This window comes from Prionailurus bengalensis, chromosome B2 (genome assembly GCF_016509475.1).
Source record: "Prionailurus bengalensis isolate Pbe53 chromosome B2, Fcat_Pben_1.1_paternal_pri, whole genome shotgun sequence".
NCBI lineage: Eukaryota > Metazoa > Chordata > Mammalia > Carnivora > Felidae > Prionailurus > Prionailurus bengalensis.
Genome location: NC_057349.1, coordinates 69,649,672 through 69,669,105, shown reverse-complemented (window position 1 = coordinate 69,669,105; position 19,434 = coordinate 69,649,672). Strand labels below are relative to the sequence as shown.

General features: G+C 37.9%; 1 protein-coding gene across 1 annotated transcript in view; it reads right to left on the bottom strand.

The window, feature by feature from the left end:
- The window catches only part of MEI4 (meiotic double-stranded break formation protein 4), a 187,068-nt gene that overhangs the window by 141,917 nt on the left and 25,717 nt on the right, over positions 1–19,434 (bottom strand). Inside the window, exon 2 of the mRNA XM_043591863.1 lies at positions 13,672–14,207. Coding sequence (XP_043447798.1) covers positions 13,672–14,207 — 536 coding nt within the window. The remainder of the gene's footprint in view (positions 1–13,671; positions 14,208–19,434) is intronic.

Genomic DNA, 19,434 nt, shown 5'->3' with positions numbered 1-19,434 from the left:
AGATCTGGACTTTGCATAGAATAGCTGTGGAGCTGTCCATATCATCCTCTGCCTGACCCTCTTTTTTACTAAGTTAACCATGAATTAAACTCTATGTACACAGTATGGAGTTGGTGATTTCTTTTTCAATCTCAAAATGCCTTCTTAGTTTGGAAGAAATCCTCACCTTCCAAAAATATGAAGTTCCCTATTATGGAGTGCCTGGGTGGCTCAGTTGGTTCAGCGTCTGACTTTAGCTCAGGTCATGATCTCATGGTTCGTGAGTTCGAGCCCCGCGTCAGGCTCTGTGCTGACAGCTTGGAGCCTGGAGCCTGTTAGGATTCTGTGTCTCCCTCTCTCTGCCCCTTCCCCGCTCATGCTCTGTCTCTCTCTGTCTCTCAAAGATGAATAAATGTTTAAAACAAAAACAAAAACAAAAATTCCTCGGATTTAAAAAAAAAAAAGTTCCGTACTGTATCATTTGGCCAAAATCTCAATCATAGTGGTGTAAACTCTCCCACGAGTTTCATCTTTGCATTCTGTAGTATAATAGTGTTTGTCTCCCATGGGAAAAAAATTCAGACAAAACTGAGTAGATGAAAATTTATCAAATTGTTTGTGTTAAGTATGTGCAGTGTATTTCATCACTCAATAAAGCTGCTTTAAAACCTGAGTAAATGAAGAAAATATTTTTTCTGAGATGGATATCCTTTCCTTATCTCTAAATTCACATGATGTCCTAAGCTGATACTGAAGATTCACCTATCTTCATTGTTTAGGGTGCCTAGACCAAAAGGGACCCAGGGTGATTCTCCTCTTCTCTCATCTTTCCCTTAATCCTAACTATTCGACTTTTATTTCCCAAAGGAATTCCACATATCAGAATCCAGATGGCATTTATAACATTCCTGTCTTTCCATCCATTGTGAGTCTTCCCCAGTGGCCCGTGCCTCCTCAGGGCTGACACACAACAGACACAATCCCTGAATGTGGCTTTAAACCCTCCAGTAACCAGGGCAGAGAGAAGGCAAATATTCTTCCAAGAGATTTTTATAGTTAGGGTGTGGGGGAGAAAGAGATTCTCTGAGCTTGAAAGACAGATGCCACCCCAGTGGAATACACAAGGTCTGGGCTAGCAGGAGCTGGCAGTAAGGAAATCATAGCTTTATGAAGGTAGCTACTGTTTTGCTGGAGAAGGGAGCCTCTTGAGTAGGACTGCCTGTGTTAGATCCAGGGTGTGCCCACCTGTGCTCACAGAGAAGTGATTTTACCTCTTTATGTGTCAATTTCTCCCTCTGTAAAAGAAGGATAATAAAAAAATAAATACTTTTCTGGGTTGTTACAAGGATTAAGTGAATTGATCTCTGCAAAGCACTCAGCAAGAACTCAATAAAGGCAGGCCTTAATTAGTGGGGAACTAGAATCAAAATTTGTCTTTTAATGCAGTGTTCCTCAAACTTTAATATGTATCTGAATTACTTGGGGATCTTGTTAAAATACAAAATCAGACTCTGTAAATCTGAGATAGGGGTCTCATGTTTTGCATTTCTAACAAGCTCCCAGATGATGTCACATGGCATGGCTGGGCCCTGGACTACATTTTGAGTAGCAAGGTTTTAATATATATAGGAGTTAGCATTCATGTGTTGTAAGAGAGAACAGCACACAATATTTGGGAAATCTAACTACACTGATGTGGGCAAATCATAGGCATTCAAAAAAAAAGCAAAGTAAAGGAAGGAAATGTCTGTTTAGCTTTATGAAAAAGCAATCTGGAGATACAGTGTCAGTATATACATTTGACTATTGGATTAATTTTACCAGGATGTACCTTATTTTAAAAGTAAATTTTAGGGGCGCCTGGGTGGCGCAGTCGGTTAAGCATCCGACTTCAGCCAAGTCACGATCTCGCGGTCCGTGAGTTTGAGCCCCGCGTCAGGCTCTGGGCTGATGGCTCAGAGCCTGGAGCCTGTTTCGGATTCTGTGTCTCCCTCTCTCTCTGCCCCTCCCCCGTTCATGCTCTGTCTCTCTCTGTCCCAAAAATAAATAAACGTTGAAAAAAAAATTTAAAAAAAAAAAGTAAATTTTATGTAAAAGTATTAATCTTCCTATGTGAGACTTACAGGAACATGTTTGGTGATTCTAGCATTATGCTCTTGATAAACATTTTTAACAGAGGGAACATTAGCTACTCACTCATTAATTTGCTTATTCAATACAAAGAATATATATTAGAATTATTTAATTCAATTAGACTATAATATACTAGGGGATGTGCTAGGCCCTTAACTTGGTTTTAAGCATGAGGGAACTGAAAGGTCATGATACAAAGACAGATAAACAATAAGCCAAAATTACAAGGTCGCTAAAGAAGCTCATCAGTGGAGTAACACCCATATAACTTAAAAAGAAAAACCATGAGGGGATGAGAAAATACCCTGACCCCCTGACCCCACAGCTACCTGTGGCCAGCCTGCCAACCCAGTCTGCATCCAGCCTTATGATAACCTGCTTTTTCGGGGGCGTCTGGGTGGCTCAGTCAGTTAAGCGTCTGACTTCAGCTTAGATCATAATCTCACAATTCGTGAATTCGAGCCCCATGTCAGACTCTGTGCTGACAGCTCAAAGCCTGGAGCCTGCTCCAGATTCTGTGTCTCCCTCTCTCAAAGGGTAAGAGTGAAAATGAATGCTGTGTAGGTGTGGTAGGCTGAAAAATAGTCCCCAGAAGATATTCACATCAAGTCCCTGGAACCTGTGAATGTTAACCATATTATTTAGGTAAAAAAGGTAAAGGGGTTAACCATATCATTTAGGTAAAAAGGAAAAGGGTCTTTGCGGAGGCAATTAGGATAAGGATCTGGAAATGAAGAGATAATTCTGGGTTGTTTATATAGTTGTGGTAACTTGTTTCAAAAGTCCTAAGAAATTAATACAGCAGGCACCTTATCAATCCATTACAATCCGTATTTTTCTACTCATTATGCAGTTCTCTGCCTTTCGCTTTCTCAACCTGAGCACACCGCCTCGCTTCAAAAAATTACTCAAACAGGGGTGCCTGGGTGGCTCAGTTGGGTAAGCATCTAACTTCGGCTCAGGTCATGATCTCACAGCTTGTGAGTTGGAGCCCTGCGTCAGGCTCTGCACTGACAGCTCAGAGCCTGGACCTCCTCTGGAGTCTGTGTCTCTGTCTCTCTCTGCCCCTCTCCTGCTCATGCTCTGTTTCTGTCTCTCAAAAAGAAATAAATATTTAAAAATGTTAAAAAAATAAAGAAATTACTCAAATACATCCTGTCTCAGTAGCACACGTTATGACCACTGTCTTGAGAGCCCTTACTCCAAACCTCTGTTCCTTCTATTTTAAAGCTACTTCCTCCATGAAACCTCACAAATATCACCAATCTAAATTATGTCTATTCTTTTATTCTCTCCCATTGTACCCTGTTAATTTTTACATCAGTTTACACACTTGTTCATTTATTCAATGGCCATCTGGATTATTAGTTACCCTTGGCAGGGACTCATTAGTCTACCAGACTATATCCAGCATCTGTGACAGTACCCAGCACATGAGAAGAGTCCCATGTTTCATTTTAGAGACCTAGCCCTGGAACAGCACCATGGAATAAAAGAGTAAGTGGGTTAATGGTTAATCTCTGTATGCTCAAAATGTTCTGCTTTAAAGCCATTATGCCTATAAATAAATGAGAAGCCATTTCATGTTCTCAGAAATGTTTGATTTTTCCAGGCCTCACATCTGATAGCTATGTATTAAGTTTTTCCAACTCTTAAAAGTATTGATAACTATGGGCAGAGCAGGGAGGGGAGTTACTTTAAGCAGATTCTGAACTCAATGGAGAAACTGAACTAAATGATAGCTTCAAAATCTCATTTATAAAGCTTCAAGAAAATTTAAAATGTATTTCACAATATTGTTAAAGCAGAGAGGAAAACATTTCTATCTTTATGTAGACATAACCAAAACCACAAAGTTTATATTCAATTAGAAACTAGAATCTATATGTGGTTATAAAGTTTTCAACAGATATGTTATTTATAGCCAAAAATGAAAACAAGGAACAGGTGATCCTACAATGTAATACACAGTGGTAGTTTTTTTTTTCTTTTATGCTTTCTGTAAACATAAATCTCTGTACTAAATAAAATGCAGCAACTTACCCAAACAAACTATAAATATTCTCATTATAAAATTGTGAGACATATTGGTAAGGTCTTTGATTTCTAACATTTTTAACCCATAAACTGAAGTCAATTCATTTCTTTTGCATTTGGGACAAAAGTGTATGGAATTTTTTTTTTAATTAAGATGGAGAGGCACCTAGGTGGCTCAGTTAGTGGCTTGATTTTGGTCACTATCTCACTGTTCATGGGATTGAACCTCATGTGGGGTTCCGTGCTGAGAGCATAGAACCTGCTTGGGATTCTTTCCTTCTCTCTCTGCCCCTTCTCTGTTTGCTGCTTGCTCGCTCACTCTTGCTCTCCCCTCAAAATATGTAAAAATTGAAAAATAAATTAATATGGAAATAAGATATAGAAGAATGAGGGAGGTATCTGTAGTCACATACATAGGTTTGAGACCCAGGTCTTCCACGACTGGTTAATTAAGTAATTTAAATGAGTCCTTTAACCTGCCTGCCCTCAATTTTTTAATCTAATAAACTGAAGATAGTATTAATACCCATGACACAAAGTTGTTGCCTGAACAAATAATAAACTCCAGATAAAAGTGCTTTAAAAACCATAAAGTATAATATGAAGGTAGACTGCTGTTAATTATCTCAGGAAGAGATGTTGGATTATAAAGTATACCTTGAAAGAACCAAGTTCTGCTCTATTGTTCCTTCCTCTGCATCAGCACTGAAAGTGTTCAGAAACACTGTTCTGAAAATCCAAAAACTGTTTGATTTATACACTGATGCAGTGATCAAAGTAAGTATTAAGATTTGTATTTGAGTTTATGATACAACTTGTTTCAGTAAATGCTTATTAGAGTACAGCGTAGTTGCTTTCAACAATAGCCAAATTATGGAAAGAACCTAAATGTCCAACTGATGAATGAATAAAGAAGATGTGGTTTATATATTCAATGGAATACTACTTGGCAATGAGAAAGAATGAAATCATGCTGTTTGCAGCAAAGTGGATGGAACTAGAAGGTTTATGCTGAGTGAAATAAGTCAGAGAAGGACAGATATCATATGTTTTCACTCATATGTGGATGTTGAGAAAGTGAACAGAAGACCATGGTGGAAGGGAAGGGGAAAAAATAGTTACAAACAGAGAGGAAGGGAGGCAAACCATAAGAGACTATTAAGTACAGAGAACAAACTAAGGGTGGATGCAGGGGTGGGGGAGAGGGGAAAATGGGTGACTGGCATTAAGGAGGGCACTTCTTGGGATGAGCACTGGGTTTTGTACGTAAGTCAACTTTACAATAAATTATATTCATAAAAAAAATAAAGTACAGCTGTAGGAATGTTAGCCCAGATTTTTCCTTCTTTATTATTTTTTTAATTTAAATACAGCTCTGCACAAAGACGAGATCAAGCATGGGGCCTCAACATTCAATTCCACTTTTATTTCCCCAGGAATATCCTAAAACAAAACAAACTGTGAGCAGCCTTAAAAATCCTCGAGGCAAACTGCAAGAAACTGATGAACACCTATGACAAAAACAAAAGCAGCAGAACATAAGGCTCTTTGGAAAACTCAGCACAGGAGCAAAAGCCTATGTCATTACTAAAATGATATCCTAACTCACAGCAGAGAAATCAATACCAAATATTGCTACTGGAACAGAATTAAAAGTTAATAGGTTCTACAGGTTGATACAATTGTGGCATGAATGAGCTTTAAGATACAACTAAGAGGTACACACTGGTGAACAATACATTTGATTTCAGGAACTGTATCTTCAGATTCACCCATATACTTCCTGAAGGCCACATCACTGGTGATCTAAGCAAATATGGCAGTCTAAGAGGGACTTGTCGACTACAAAATCCTACAAAATCAACTACAAGATAAGAGATGCGACCCAACGGAGCTCTACAGGAAGGGATTGGTGCAAAGGATAAGTGAAACCATGACACTCAAATAGTCCATTTACAATGGATTTTCTGTAATTAAAATAGAAAAAAAGCCCGTGATGCCTACTAAGCTCATCAGTCAGTGGGCAGCTGTGACTGGGGCTGGATAGTGACATCATAAGATGATACCAGCTATCTGGTACACAGAGGTGCTTCAGGAATGCTATTATAGTGCCAACAACACAGAGCTGCCATAAGGGAGGTCCCATACACAAAAATCTGACCAAAAGTCAGAAGATGGTATTTAAAGGTATGAGGACCTATGAAGTATTACTTGTCATTTACTTTGTCTTATTTTCATTTCAAAAAATACCTCATTTGGGGGGCACTGTGATGAGGGAGAATGGGGCAAGGGGAGGGCAAAATACTGGCTAACAGCATACACCAGGACCCCCAGGTGGAATATGTGTGATAGTTCTCGGACATTCCTGGCTACCCAAGAACAAAAGAAAGGGGTTTAAGTGTTGCCATGGTAATGTGGGAAACTAAGGCAAATGAAAAATTAAATTCCCTTACTGCCTACAGCACACTGACAAATCCTTGAGACGGGCAAAATGACCTCCCTCTAGAAGCTCAGCTTCCTAGATGATGACACTTTGCTGGGGGCAAAAGAGAATCTTAGTTTAACACTATCCCAACCTCGAGGATCCTGTAAGTCTGCTTCCTTTATCTTAACTGCCCCCAAGATATATGCTGGTAATCTTATTCCAAACTTATGGCCCCCCAATATGCATCTGAAGGGTCTCGTGACTGAGGTTTTATTAAACGGTAATAAATGGCATTTCCATAGCAACAGCTAGCTCCTCAAGGTCCCGGAAACCTTGCTTCCAAAATTCCTTAAAGACTTCCTCTATCCCTGACCCCCTCCCAACCTGAGGGTATATAATGAGTTACCCCTGGCGACCCCAGTGCATCTCTTCCTGCCCACAGGTCCTGTCCCCATGCTTTAATAAAATCACCTTTTTGCACCAAAGATGTCTTTAAGAATTCTTTCTTGGCTGTTGGCTCTGGACCACCCCCCCATCACCCCAAAACTTCATCACTAGGAGGTAATCATATTTATTATCTCCATTCGTAGATGTGGTACTTGAGGTTAGTTAACTTGTAAGGTGACAACTAACAAATAAAAGTTGGGGATTCTAACCTAAGCTATTAATCTCTGTGATGAAAACATTTGAAAAGTAACTATTTTTTCAAACCAAGTCATATCAGATAAGCCAAAATAAGACAGCATGTGGCAAATTGAAAAGTGAATATTGTAGATAATAATCACTACAGAAGTTTAGAAGAGAGGCCCATTTTTGGATCAGATTGATAAGAAATAATTTATGAGTAAAGCAAGATTTGAGCTATGTTTTGAAAATTGGGTAGAACTGGATGAGAAGAAACGATTCATTTCAGCAAAGTGTGCCAATCAGTCCAAATGATTTCCGAGATGTTTATTTTGAGGATCACAATATCCTTTCAGAATCATATAAAAACTATAAGCACCTTCCTAGGAAAAAGAGCACATGCTTCTATATACAAAATTATGCATGCTATATTTAATTGTACACCACAATTAAACAAGACACTCAAATATTTAACAAAACATACAAGAGCCTTAATGACCTGGTCCTTCTCCATCACATTAGGCTCATTCATTACTGAGTTCCACTCCTTCCCAAATGAAACCTGTGGCCATTCCAGGGCTCTCCAGGCTTTCTCTTGCCTCACTGGCTCTTCCCAAGCAGCTTCCATACCACTCAGCACACTTCTGCAACTTATCTGTCAGGTGGCCATCTTACATCTAACCCATCTTTCCAGATTCGCTCAAGGCACCATAAAACCCTTAAAAATGAAGATTATATCAACTGAGATAGAGAAATCAAGACTAGAAGAAAATAGACGCAAAGCAGGGAGCAAAGAAAATATACACATTTTATATCTTATTGATATAAAACAAGAACTGGAGGCCATCAAAAGGAACAATCAAGAGAATAAGAACTCATAGAAACTAAAAATATTTCAGCAGAAATAAAAATTTCAATAGTTGGCTAAAAGAAAAAGTGGAGGAAATCTCCCAGGAAAAAAACAAAAATTAAAAAGAATAAACAGTATAATAAAAGAGAAAAGAAATTTAGGGGATTAGACCAAGAGGTGTTCTAGAGAAAGGGAACAGAGAAGACAGAATTATATGAGAAAAAACTTAAAAAAAAATTCAGAACCAAAGGATAAAATCCCAGATTCAAGGACTTACTAAGGACTCAAGAAGAAGAATTTTAAAAGACCCACACTGAGGTACACCATCCTATAGTCACAAAACAAAGGAATAAGAGAGATACTAAATGCTTCTGGGGGTACATGATGGTGTGGACTAAATCACATTCAAGGAATTAAAATCACAATTACACTGGAATTCTCAGCAACACGGGAATCTAAAAGTTAGTAGAAAAATGTCTTTTAAAAAAAATTTTTTAATGTTTGTTTATTTTTGAGACAGAGAGAGACAGAGCATGAATGGGGGGAGGGTCAGAGAGAGAGGAAGACCCAGAATCTGAAGCAGGCTCCAGGCTCTGAGCTGTCAGCACAGAGCCTGACGTGGGGCTCGAACTCACGGACTGTGAGATCATGACCTGAGCCAAAGTTGGATGCTTAACAGACTGAGCCACCCAGGCGCCCCTGAAAAATGTCTTAAAATATATGGAAAAATGATTTCCAACCTGGAAATCTATCCTAATCCATTAATAAAGTTTGAAGTTGGAATACAACATTTGAAGTAAACAAATATTTTAAGATTATATCCCATGAACCCATTCTAAGTCAGCTCATAAAGAATGGGCATCACTAAATGAAGTAATAGACCAAGAAAAGTAATATATGACATCCAGAGACGACAAGACAGGACACAAGAAAGCAGCAGAAGGAATTCCAGGTGGTGATTAAAGGAAAAGGAGTCCCTAGAGTAACGCCGAGCAGCAGACACAGGAGCATCGGCCCAGATTAGAACAGGAAGATGGAGGGCTCCAGAAGGTGTTTCTTTAAAAATAAAAGATCAAATTGATAAATGGCTTACTTTGTTTGGCCACACTAAGAGGATGTTTACAATCCTAGCAAATTATTTGAAAGAAGAATCAATTATGGGTACATAGAAAACTAAGCAAATAGGGGGGGAAATTATTCTAAGCTATTATCTTTAAAAAAAAAAGTTGTACAAAAAGGAAATCATTCTGTATTATATGTCTCAGTGCTAATAAAATTACATACTTAATATAAATATTAATACTGATTTAATGAAACCTATGCTTGGAGAGTAGGTAGAGGAGGGCAGTGACATAAGACATAGATTTTTACCTTCCATGATACAAAGTGAACAGATAAAAAATAAAATAACCATGGTTCCTGGCTGGCTCACTAGGTATAGCGTGCAACTCTTGATCTCAGGATTGTGAGTTTGAGCACCACATTGGGCACAGAGCTCACTAAAAAATAAACAAAAATGAATGAGTGAATGAATGACCTAAGAAACAGCAGTGTAAGACTTTTAATTTTTTTAAAAAAGAGGTGTAAATGGTGGTAGAACAGAAGTAAAGATCTGGTAGTTCTGGTCTCTGAGCAGTGCACTAAGGAGCTGGAGTGGGGGATTATACAAGCAATATCTGCATATATCCTAGAATCTGGGTCAATTTTACCAAATTTGAGGGTTTTGAGGAGGGAGAATGAAGAGGGAAAGCACGGCCACATTCAAATCTCATACTAGGTGTTAGCGTTCACAGTGCTAACCAGCTTGGTGGCCTTGGGCAAATCTCTCTAAGCCTCATTTTTCTTATCTAACAAATGGCAATGATGCCCACCTCACAGAGTTATTGTATAAATATATAATGACATGATGGATGTGAAAACACTGTAAAAATAGTGTATTATTTCCTATCGCTGCTGTATCAATCTACCACAGCCTTAGTGCTTAACACAATACAAATTTATTCAGCCACAGTTCTGGAGGTCAGGAGTCTGAAGTGCGTCTCACTGGGCCGAAGTGAAGGTGTTGCCAGGCCTGCATTCCTTGTGGAGGCTCTCAAGACGAATTCATTTACTTGCCTTGCCCAACCTGCATTTCTAGGCTCATGGCCCCTTCTGACTTCTTTAAAGTCAGCATCTTCAAATTCCTCTCCCACCTGGACGACTCTCCTGCCTCCCTCTTTCACTTACAAAAACCCGTGTAAGTATTTGGCACACAGGATATCCAAGCTAATCTCATCCCAAGGTCGGCAACCTTAATCCCCTACCCCCAACCCATCATGCAACATAAAAGATTCACAAATTCCAGGCAGGGATTAGGATGTGGACATCTTTGGCAGACCATTATTCTGCCTACTATACATGTGAAAGATTCTAATTTAATATCTACTTGACAGTAAATTGTTTTATTTTTTTTCAATTTCACAGCTAATATGTTCAAGAGTTGTTTTATGGTTTAAGAAATAAGAAATTGAAGAGAAAGTTTTCTAGGTAATTCACTATTATACCTCTAAGATTTAGCAATAAATGCTAAGTACCTGAAAACTCAAAGATAACTATACATTTTGATATTTACCTTAATATAATCTTTCCCATCCTTCAAAACAAAGGAAATTTAAGACAAAGAGACCATTGCTAAATCTAAATAGAATCATAAGCATTCTATTGTTAAACTTCTATGATAGTATCCTGGCCTGTGAAAAAATAAGTGGAAGAAATACCTAATAGTAGAAATAAACACATTTTGGGGTCTGGAAATATAGGAAAGGTCAGGCTATCAGTCAAGCAAAGGGCATTAAATACCTCACAGGCACACATTCCTGACCCTAAGGCAAGTATGCAAGTGAGAGGTACTTGCCATGCTGGGGCCTATAAGTAGAAGACTAGTTAAGTCAAGACTGCTTCCCAGAACCCCTAGAGCAAGCCTACTGCAGACCTCTGTAAGCCATCTGGTTTCAAGATACATATCTTCTGTACCTGTCAGATATGTCATTGTGAATTACACCTTCTAGTCCCACACTAATGGTGGCATAGCAGGCATAGCACTAAGATAACAATTCCTAAACATTTGTTATGAAATAAATATGGTATATATTATAGCACAAAATAGCACAAAAATAAATAGGATTTAAATAGGATTTATCCTAATCTGAAAAACCACAAATCACATATATTTACCCCAAACTTACTAATAATTTCAACCAAGCTAATATTAGGGAATTATTCAAGACAATTTCCATGGTGTCTCATTTCAACCTCCTATCTCTTGAGTATATACAGCCCCAACATAAGTGACATTCACGATAATAACCTCAAGATTTTGAAAGATAGCAGCTTCTTATTGATCACTAAAGAAAAACTAAGCTATGGTCAGAACAATTTTACTACTATATGTATTGAGAGCATGTAAAAGATACATATTTTATTTAAAACCTGGCTATAGATGAACTGTAAACACATGAAATCCCTCTGTCAGACTCAATTCATACCACAACTTTTCTTATTTCCTATCACACTGCACAAACAGAAGTTTACTTTAACAAAATCGATAGCAGGGCTTGAATTTCTAAGCAATACAACTTAAACACTTCCAATTTACGGGAACAGGTCTTTCCAAAAAGCAAAATTTTTTCTGAACTATGTTTTTTTTTGTTTTAATCAATCCAAAATAGTATCAGTGAAAAAATGCAATGATAGGAGCTATCTAGATTTCACATCAGAATATATTCTTTCTTCAAACTAAAAAAGAAAGGCAAAAAAAAGCATTTGTAAGAGCAATCATTAGTCATTTTTTCTAATAAAGAAGCTTTATGAACATATCTGGACGATGATGATTATTGCAATAATGACAACAAAAGTTTGAATGGTTTTATCTAAGAAGCTTTTACTGGTAAGAAAAAAAACAGAGACAGTGTCATTAAAACTTATGTATAAGTTATCATCCTAATTGCAAATGCAGTGAGCAATTTTATGATTCTACTTTCTCTAAGTACAACAATTACCTCTCAAAAAAAAAATACCAAAGCCATTCATTCACTCACTCCCCCACTGCAGAACAACTATTCAACAACAGCTGGAACCATGACAAATGGTATAGAAAATATTCTTCAGATCCATCTGTACCATCACAAGATTCTTCTACATACTCCTTTCCTTCCATACAAGTCCCAAGGCTACTCTTGTGTAGTCTGATCCTTAAGTGAAAGACTAGACTGAAAAAAATACACATGCATCATCTGGTAATTGATAAAGAATCAATTCCTTCCAATATCTGGAAGGTTCCAAGTCAATATAAAACCTGTTTAAAGTAGTTTTAAAAGAATGCAATAATATATTAAGAAATATTAAGTATGAGATATTTATTAATGGTTAAGAAACAGATTATATACCTCAGACACTACTATGAAAAATCTGATATTTAATTCCTGATTGACCATATCAGGTAGAAAAAAAATTTAGTTGCCAGACAGAAAATTCAGTATCTTTCACAAATGCCAAAAGCTTAATTGTCAAGTTTTCTACAATATTGGTCAAATCATACATTAATAGAGACGAAAAAAACAGATGTATGTGCAACAATTAGGTGACAACTAGTTCAAATTTTGTCAGTGTCTTAAAAATTCAGGTAAAGCCTACACTGTACAACATTCAGATAAGGGCACTGAGGACAAACACTTGACAATGATGTATCAGAAGAAACAAGGTCTAACAACTTTCTTCCTACAGTGAAATACAGTTAGTAAGTTAGATAGACCTTTTAGTCTCCTCTGTGGGTATTTTTAGTAGTCAATTAGAAGGATTAAAATGCATTTGGAGTTTCCCAAATAAAGGATCAGATAGGAAGAAAGATAGGAAGTAATACAAAAAAGAAACCATCCATTATGTCTCAAGAGCCAAACCACAAAACAATGTCAGGTTACCTCAATGTCACTTGTGAAAAAAGAATCTCTGAGTCAACCTTACTAAGCTTTGTTAAATAAATAAGAAAAAACATAATAAATCCATATATTATATGTTCTTCAGCTGATTTACTCATTGAATCCACAACTGCAGAGGGTCCATGAGGTATTATACCACTTACAATGAAATTTCTAAAAGAAGAGAAAAATATTCTTTGACCTCCAGGCATCTGCTAGTCAATGCCAGAAAAAGAACAAATTCAATACAGTACAGGTAATCCATCATGAGGAATTTAACACTCAAGAGAAGTTATAGATTGGGAAACCGTAAGTGCTAGTGGTTTTCTGAAAAATATTGAGATTTTTTGAGCAATAGGAAGTAAATGTAGGCAGGGGGAAACAAAAGAAGATAATAACTCAAGGATACCAATAAAAAACAAGGCATATAACTCAAAGTAGAGATGCACAAGCTGGAAGTAGGCACCTAGGTAGAGAATGATGCTTTAGCAATCAGAGGCCAGAGAAGGGGACAGGACAATGGGTAAGAGCTGCAGATGGCTGCAAAAGAAGGTCTTACCTGGAGACTCTGAGCCACAAGTCTAAGGGACAGCAATTGATATTATCCAATGGGAATGTTCACAAAAAATATGGACATATTATTTCATGAATAGAAGATATTTTATACTTACCCGATTTATATGGTTGCTCCTTAAAATAACCTGTAGTAGAGTTTTCTCAAATTCTTCCAATTTCTTGGAACACTTTTTAAGAATATGATTAGATAAGTTACAATCACTGATCAGTCCAGCTAAAGTATCAACAGCTTCTGTCCAAAAGCTCGAAAAAGGAAATTTGGGGTTACGGTAAAAAGTGATCAGGCCATCCAGCAACTGACAAACAGAATGAGATACTGTGGAAAAGTCATTTTCAAAGTGGCTTAAGTCTGTTTTCAGACTCCCTGATTCTGTCAAGTTCTTCAGTTCAAGTAGATGTTGCAAGAATTGCATGTGGGAAGACAGAGGGTTTTCCACAGTGGCACAATGTCTTCTCACAATGGGGAGTGGTAGAGGGGGTGTGGGGGTGCAGCTCTCCACAAAATTCTGGGACATCTCTGAAGGTTCACTTCTCTGCTCATTTGATAAATCACACCCAGAATCTTCCAGCAGATTTAATGTATTTTCAGAACTGCTAGGTTCCTGAGCTTGAAATTGGGAAGATGGGTCTCCTGGAAACAGAAAAGATTAGAAGTGTTACCTTTCTATTGCTAAAATTTCTTCATATAAACACTAGACATTGATTTTCCTAACTTAAAATACTAAATGAAGCATGCAGATACATATTAAGCATTTAAAAACCAGGGGTGTAAAAAATCAAATAGAAGAGAAACCGACAGAAATTGCTTAAGCTGACCATAGAAAGATCTTTCTCTTTACTAATAGAAATCAAAGGTGATTCCCCCATATATTTTCAGGTCACTATCTCTCATTCAACTATGTGCCATGCTTGAAAGATACAGAGAAGAAACCACAAGACCTGAAGGAGGTAACTACAAAGCAATATGGTGTATCCAGAGATAGAGATTTACTCAGGGCACTATGAAAACAGGAGGACCACTGAACAGCACACCCTGTTGGATCAGTGCATCCTGGAAGAGGAGATAGTGGAACTAATTTATAAAGCATAAGTAGGAGCTCAAAGTGAAAAGTTAGGGAAATGCAGGAAGAGAATTCCATATACCAAAGGGGTAAGAGCTAAAGCACAGATTTAAGAAGGAAAAGAAAAGCACTGTGTATATAAGGACCCACAAGTGGTTTGATACTCCTTTACAGAAAAATATAAGGCAAGATACTAAAATAAATATGTAGAGGCCAGTGTAGAGTGATTGTAATTCAAACTTGAATTATGTAAGACCCCTTTGGAAAAATTATATACACATCCACACATATACCTGATATACAAAAATCAGTATCTGTAAGCAACTTCTATATGTATACGTACTTATAATTATTCAAGTATACCCATATCTGTATGGAGAGATAAACAGATGGATAGATAGAACTCGATCTCATAGATCCTTGAAAGTATGTCGTAAAACACTAGAATCTTCTGACGTTGGCTGAGAAATACTGCAGTTAAAGCTAACTTAGTAATTTTAGGTCATTCTTTTACAGAGATGTCATCATAAGCACAAATAAGGTTATCATCTGTAAAATGATTATCAGTAAAATATACATGCAAAATTGAGAAATTCTCATTGAACATTCTAAAGCACATGCACATGTCTATGAAGCCAAGTTTGGGAAATATTGCTGCCAGCAAGGAAAGAAGGAATGGGACACTAAATGGTAATGCAGGAAAGTGAAATGGTCTTATTTTTCATTTCACGGATCACTCACTCTGTTGGCTGTATGAAGGGCAGATTTGAGGAGGACACAATGACACTGAAGAACCAGTTAAAAGGCACCTCTATTAGTCCTAATAGCCGATGACTAAAGAAATGAACCAAGCAGTTGCTGTGGAAGAGAAAGGGAGGAACTGACTAGGGAAATAAATATAAAACCTCAAACTAGAACCTAGAAGCCAGCGGTTTGGCTGGATATGCCAATGAAGTGGGAGAAGGAATAAATGCATCCTTTGTTTCTGACCCAGGTGGCTGGGGAGAGGACAGTGTTACTAATTGAAATGGTAAAAATACAAACAAAAAACCTGGCTTAGGAGAAATCATGAGAATTCAGGTTTGGTCTTGTAAACTGTGAAGCAACTGGAGGAAGTCTAGGCAAAGAGAGGAAATTGGCCACATGAGCCTATAGGTGGGGAACAGGTCTAGACTAAAAATACATTTCAGGAATCATCAGTGTGTAGGTGATATCTGCAGTTATGAAAATGGTTATGATCACTTGGACAGAGTATGAGCAGTGACTAGAACACAAGATCAAAGAAGGACACTGAGGAGTATCAATATTTGAGGGCTGAGTAAAGAAAAATAACACAATTACTAAGAAGCAGAGAAGGAACAATTAAAGAGGTACAAAAGGAATAATAAAAATGATTTTCTTATGGGGGTGCCCGGGTGACTTAGTCACTTCAGTGTCCGATTCTTGATTTTATCTCAGGTCATGATCTCAGGGTGCATGAATTTGAGCCCCACATCGGGCTCTGTACTGACAGTGCAGAGTCGTCTTGGGACTCCCTTGCCACTTGCATTCTCTCTCTCTCAAAAATAAATAAATAAACATTAAAAAGTGATTGTATTATGAAAGTCAAGGAAAAAGTTTCAGAAGAAGAATTATATATAGTATAAAAGTCCATAAAACAAAAAGCTGAAAAAAATATGCTGGAATCACTCATTAGAAAATCACCAGTGATTGTATCCACAGAAACTCTGGCCAGTCAGGGTGGTGGACAGAGGCCAGAGTGCAATGGGAGTGACTGGGCAGAAAGTCTGAGAAGAAAAGCCAAGGCTTCTGAGGAGTTGTATCAGTAGAGTATAAAATGGGAGAGTAATTACAGGCAAATGTTGTATGTCAAATTGGGAGAAACTCAAGCAATTAACAGACTAAGAAGAAAAAAAAATAACACAGAAGCAAAATCTGGAGATATGAGAAAAAATTAAAAATTCAGGTGGGGTGCCTGGGTGGCTCACTTGGTTAAGTGTCTGACTTCAGCTCAGGTCAAGATCTCACGGTTCATGAGTTCAAGCCCTGCTTTGGGCTCTGTGCTGACAGGTCACAGCCTGGAGCCTACTCTGGATTCTGTCTCTCTCTCTCTCTCTCTCTCTCTCTCTTGCCCCTCCCCTGCTTGCGCTCTCTCTCTCTCTCTCTCTCTCTCTCTCTCTCTCTCTCTCTCTCTCAAAAATAAACAAACATTAAAGAAAAAAAAAAGCCAGGTGGGGCTTGGCCCTGGGAAAAGCAAAGGGAGACAGAGTCAAAGACCCCAGTGAATGGGTTGTCCTTAGCGATGGAGAAGTTTTATTTATTTTCTTCTGAGGCTGAAGGAAAGAGAATGAGAATGTATAGGGATGAGAAAGAAAAAAAAAAAAGAGAGAGAGAGAGAAAGAAACCCCTAGCATACAGGAAGTTAAAAGAGATCTCACCTAATAGTCATCTTTTAAAGTTAAAGACAGGGGGAGACTCATTGAACAGGGCATGGGAAGAATAATGAAAGGAAAATCTACCCTCCCACCTTAGATTTAGAAATCTACCTGATTTGTTGCTCTTTAGTCCTTCAGTACAATTAGAAGGTGATGATGAAGCAAAATCGGAAGATCAGGCTTTAATTTAGACTTCATTCCATTAACAAGTGCCTACTATAACCAAAAATGTGGCCATAACCAAACAGTAAACTACCAGCAAAACTTTTAACAACGTGTGGCTATTTCTATACTAAAACAGGCACGCAGTCTGCTTGTTTTAAGCCAACAGTTTCTTTATCTTATGAGCAAGAATAAATATTTGAAATGACTTCTCACTCTTCACAAAAGTAAAGGGTGGGGATGACAGTAATTATTTAGGTAGATTATATTTTTCTGGAATTCAAAATGGTTCTTTACTAAGAAAATGAACACAAATTTAAATATTTTATGAACCTACTCAATTTTCCATCAAGTAAGCTGAATGAACTTCATGGGTGATGATTTCAGGGAAGACATAAAATGAATTCGCCTAACAACTATACCGGGAAGCAAAACACTGTTTTATTTCTGCTTTTTACTCCGCAGTGGTGCACCTTCTGGCAAGTCACAACCACTCCATCTCATCTCTCTCATGTGCTGATAGGTACATATTTGCAGGGAGTGGTTCTACCCATGCATGTGCTACGGGCATAGAAATGCACAAACTGACCGTCATTCTTCCTGGCTGTTCAGAAAAGGCTGATGAGGGCATATACTGGAGACACCAATGCAGAAAACCACACAGAGAGGAATGTCCTTTCAGTGCCCAAAAGGAATGCACAAACTCCTCAAGAGAGGGCCACAGTGAGATTTTTATGAAATATAGACTTAACAGTATTAAAGTCACTTTGTCAAAATGAATACAAGAATCTTATATTCACATTTCACTTTACAAAGCAGTTTCATGATAATAATTCGATTGTTGTTTCAAACAACCTTTGAACATGTGTTATTATTATCCCTAATTTAGCAATAAGGAAACGCAGGCTCAACTTGATTAAGAGGTCTAAGAAAAGCCACCGAGGGATAAGCAAAACCAATTACTCAGTTCCAAGTCCAATCACTTCTAACCACACCAAAAGGGTCCCTGTGTCCCCACACCAGCTTCTGTACATACCTCCTTAAAGGAGCCTTATATAACTCATGCTATTCAGATGCTACTCACTTGCTTGGATAACTTTTCTCAAAGTAAATCTCGAAATTGGACTAACAAAGCATCGGACCCAAAGGAGAAAAGAGAAGATGAAGCCCTGCTACTTACTGCAACTTTCTGTAATTCCTGTTTTTTTCAGGAGGGACTAAGGTGAAGCAGAAATCAAATAACGCTTCTCTCTTAATTTGTTATTGGGCTGAAGGGACAGAGGGCTGTAATTTCTCTCCAAGTCATTTGATATGATCCAACCAACACGTGTGTCATTAGATTGAAAGAGATAATAAAGAATGTGCACACACATCCTAATCGAGCAGAGTCCAGCACATATTAAGTGCTCAGAAATACTACCCATTGTTATTAAATGATAATAGGCACCAAGAGTCTAAATTATGCTAAAGTGTGACATCAGATGTCAAAGTACATAAAATAAAATACCAACTAAAACTACAGATTCTGTCTAAAATATCCTGTAGTCCCTCTTCTATCCTGGACCTCAAAGACTTTCAGTTCCATTTTATGGGGCCCTTGTCTCTTCCATCTTCTTTCAGTTATTAAATTCCATCCTAACCCCACTTACCATTTAAGAGTGGATCTCCAGCATGCTCAACCAAACAGAGCTGGTGCCCTCCTGCTACACAGAAATGCCCATCCCTGAATCAAATGTATTTTCTGCAGCCTCCCAATTTTTCACATCCACATCGATTCTTGCATCACTTATAAAATTACACCATAGAGGGGCACCTGCATGGCCCAGTCAGTTAAGTGTCTCACTCTTCGTTTCAGCTCAGGTCATGATCTCACGGTTCCTGAGTTCAAGCCTCGTATCGGGCTCTGCACTGTTAGTGCTGAACCTGCTTGGGACTCTCTTTGCCCCTCCCCTGCTCCCATTCTCTCTCTCTTTGTCAAAATAAATAAAATAAAACTTAAAAAATAGAATAAAATAAAGTAAAATTAGACCCATAGAACCAACTGTATAAAAGGCATCTTTTTCTGTACGGCTTGAAAATCCCATGAACTTTCTATTTATACATCTGTACAGACATCTTCATACACTGCACACATAAACATACAATTCTTGATATTGCATGCTGCTAATCTCAGCCAATAGCAAGACTATTCCTCCAGCCA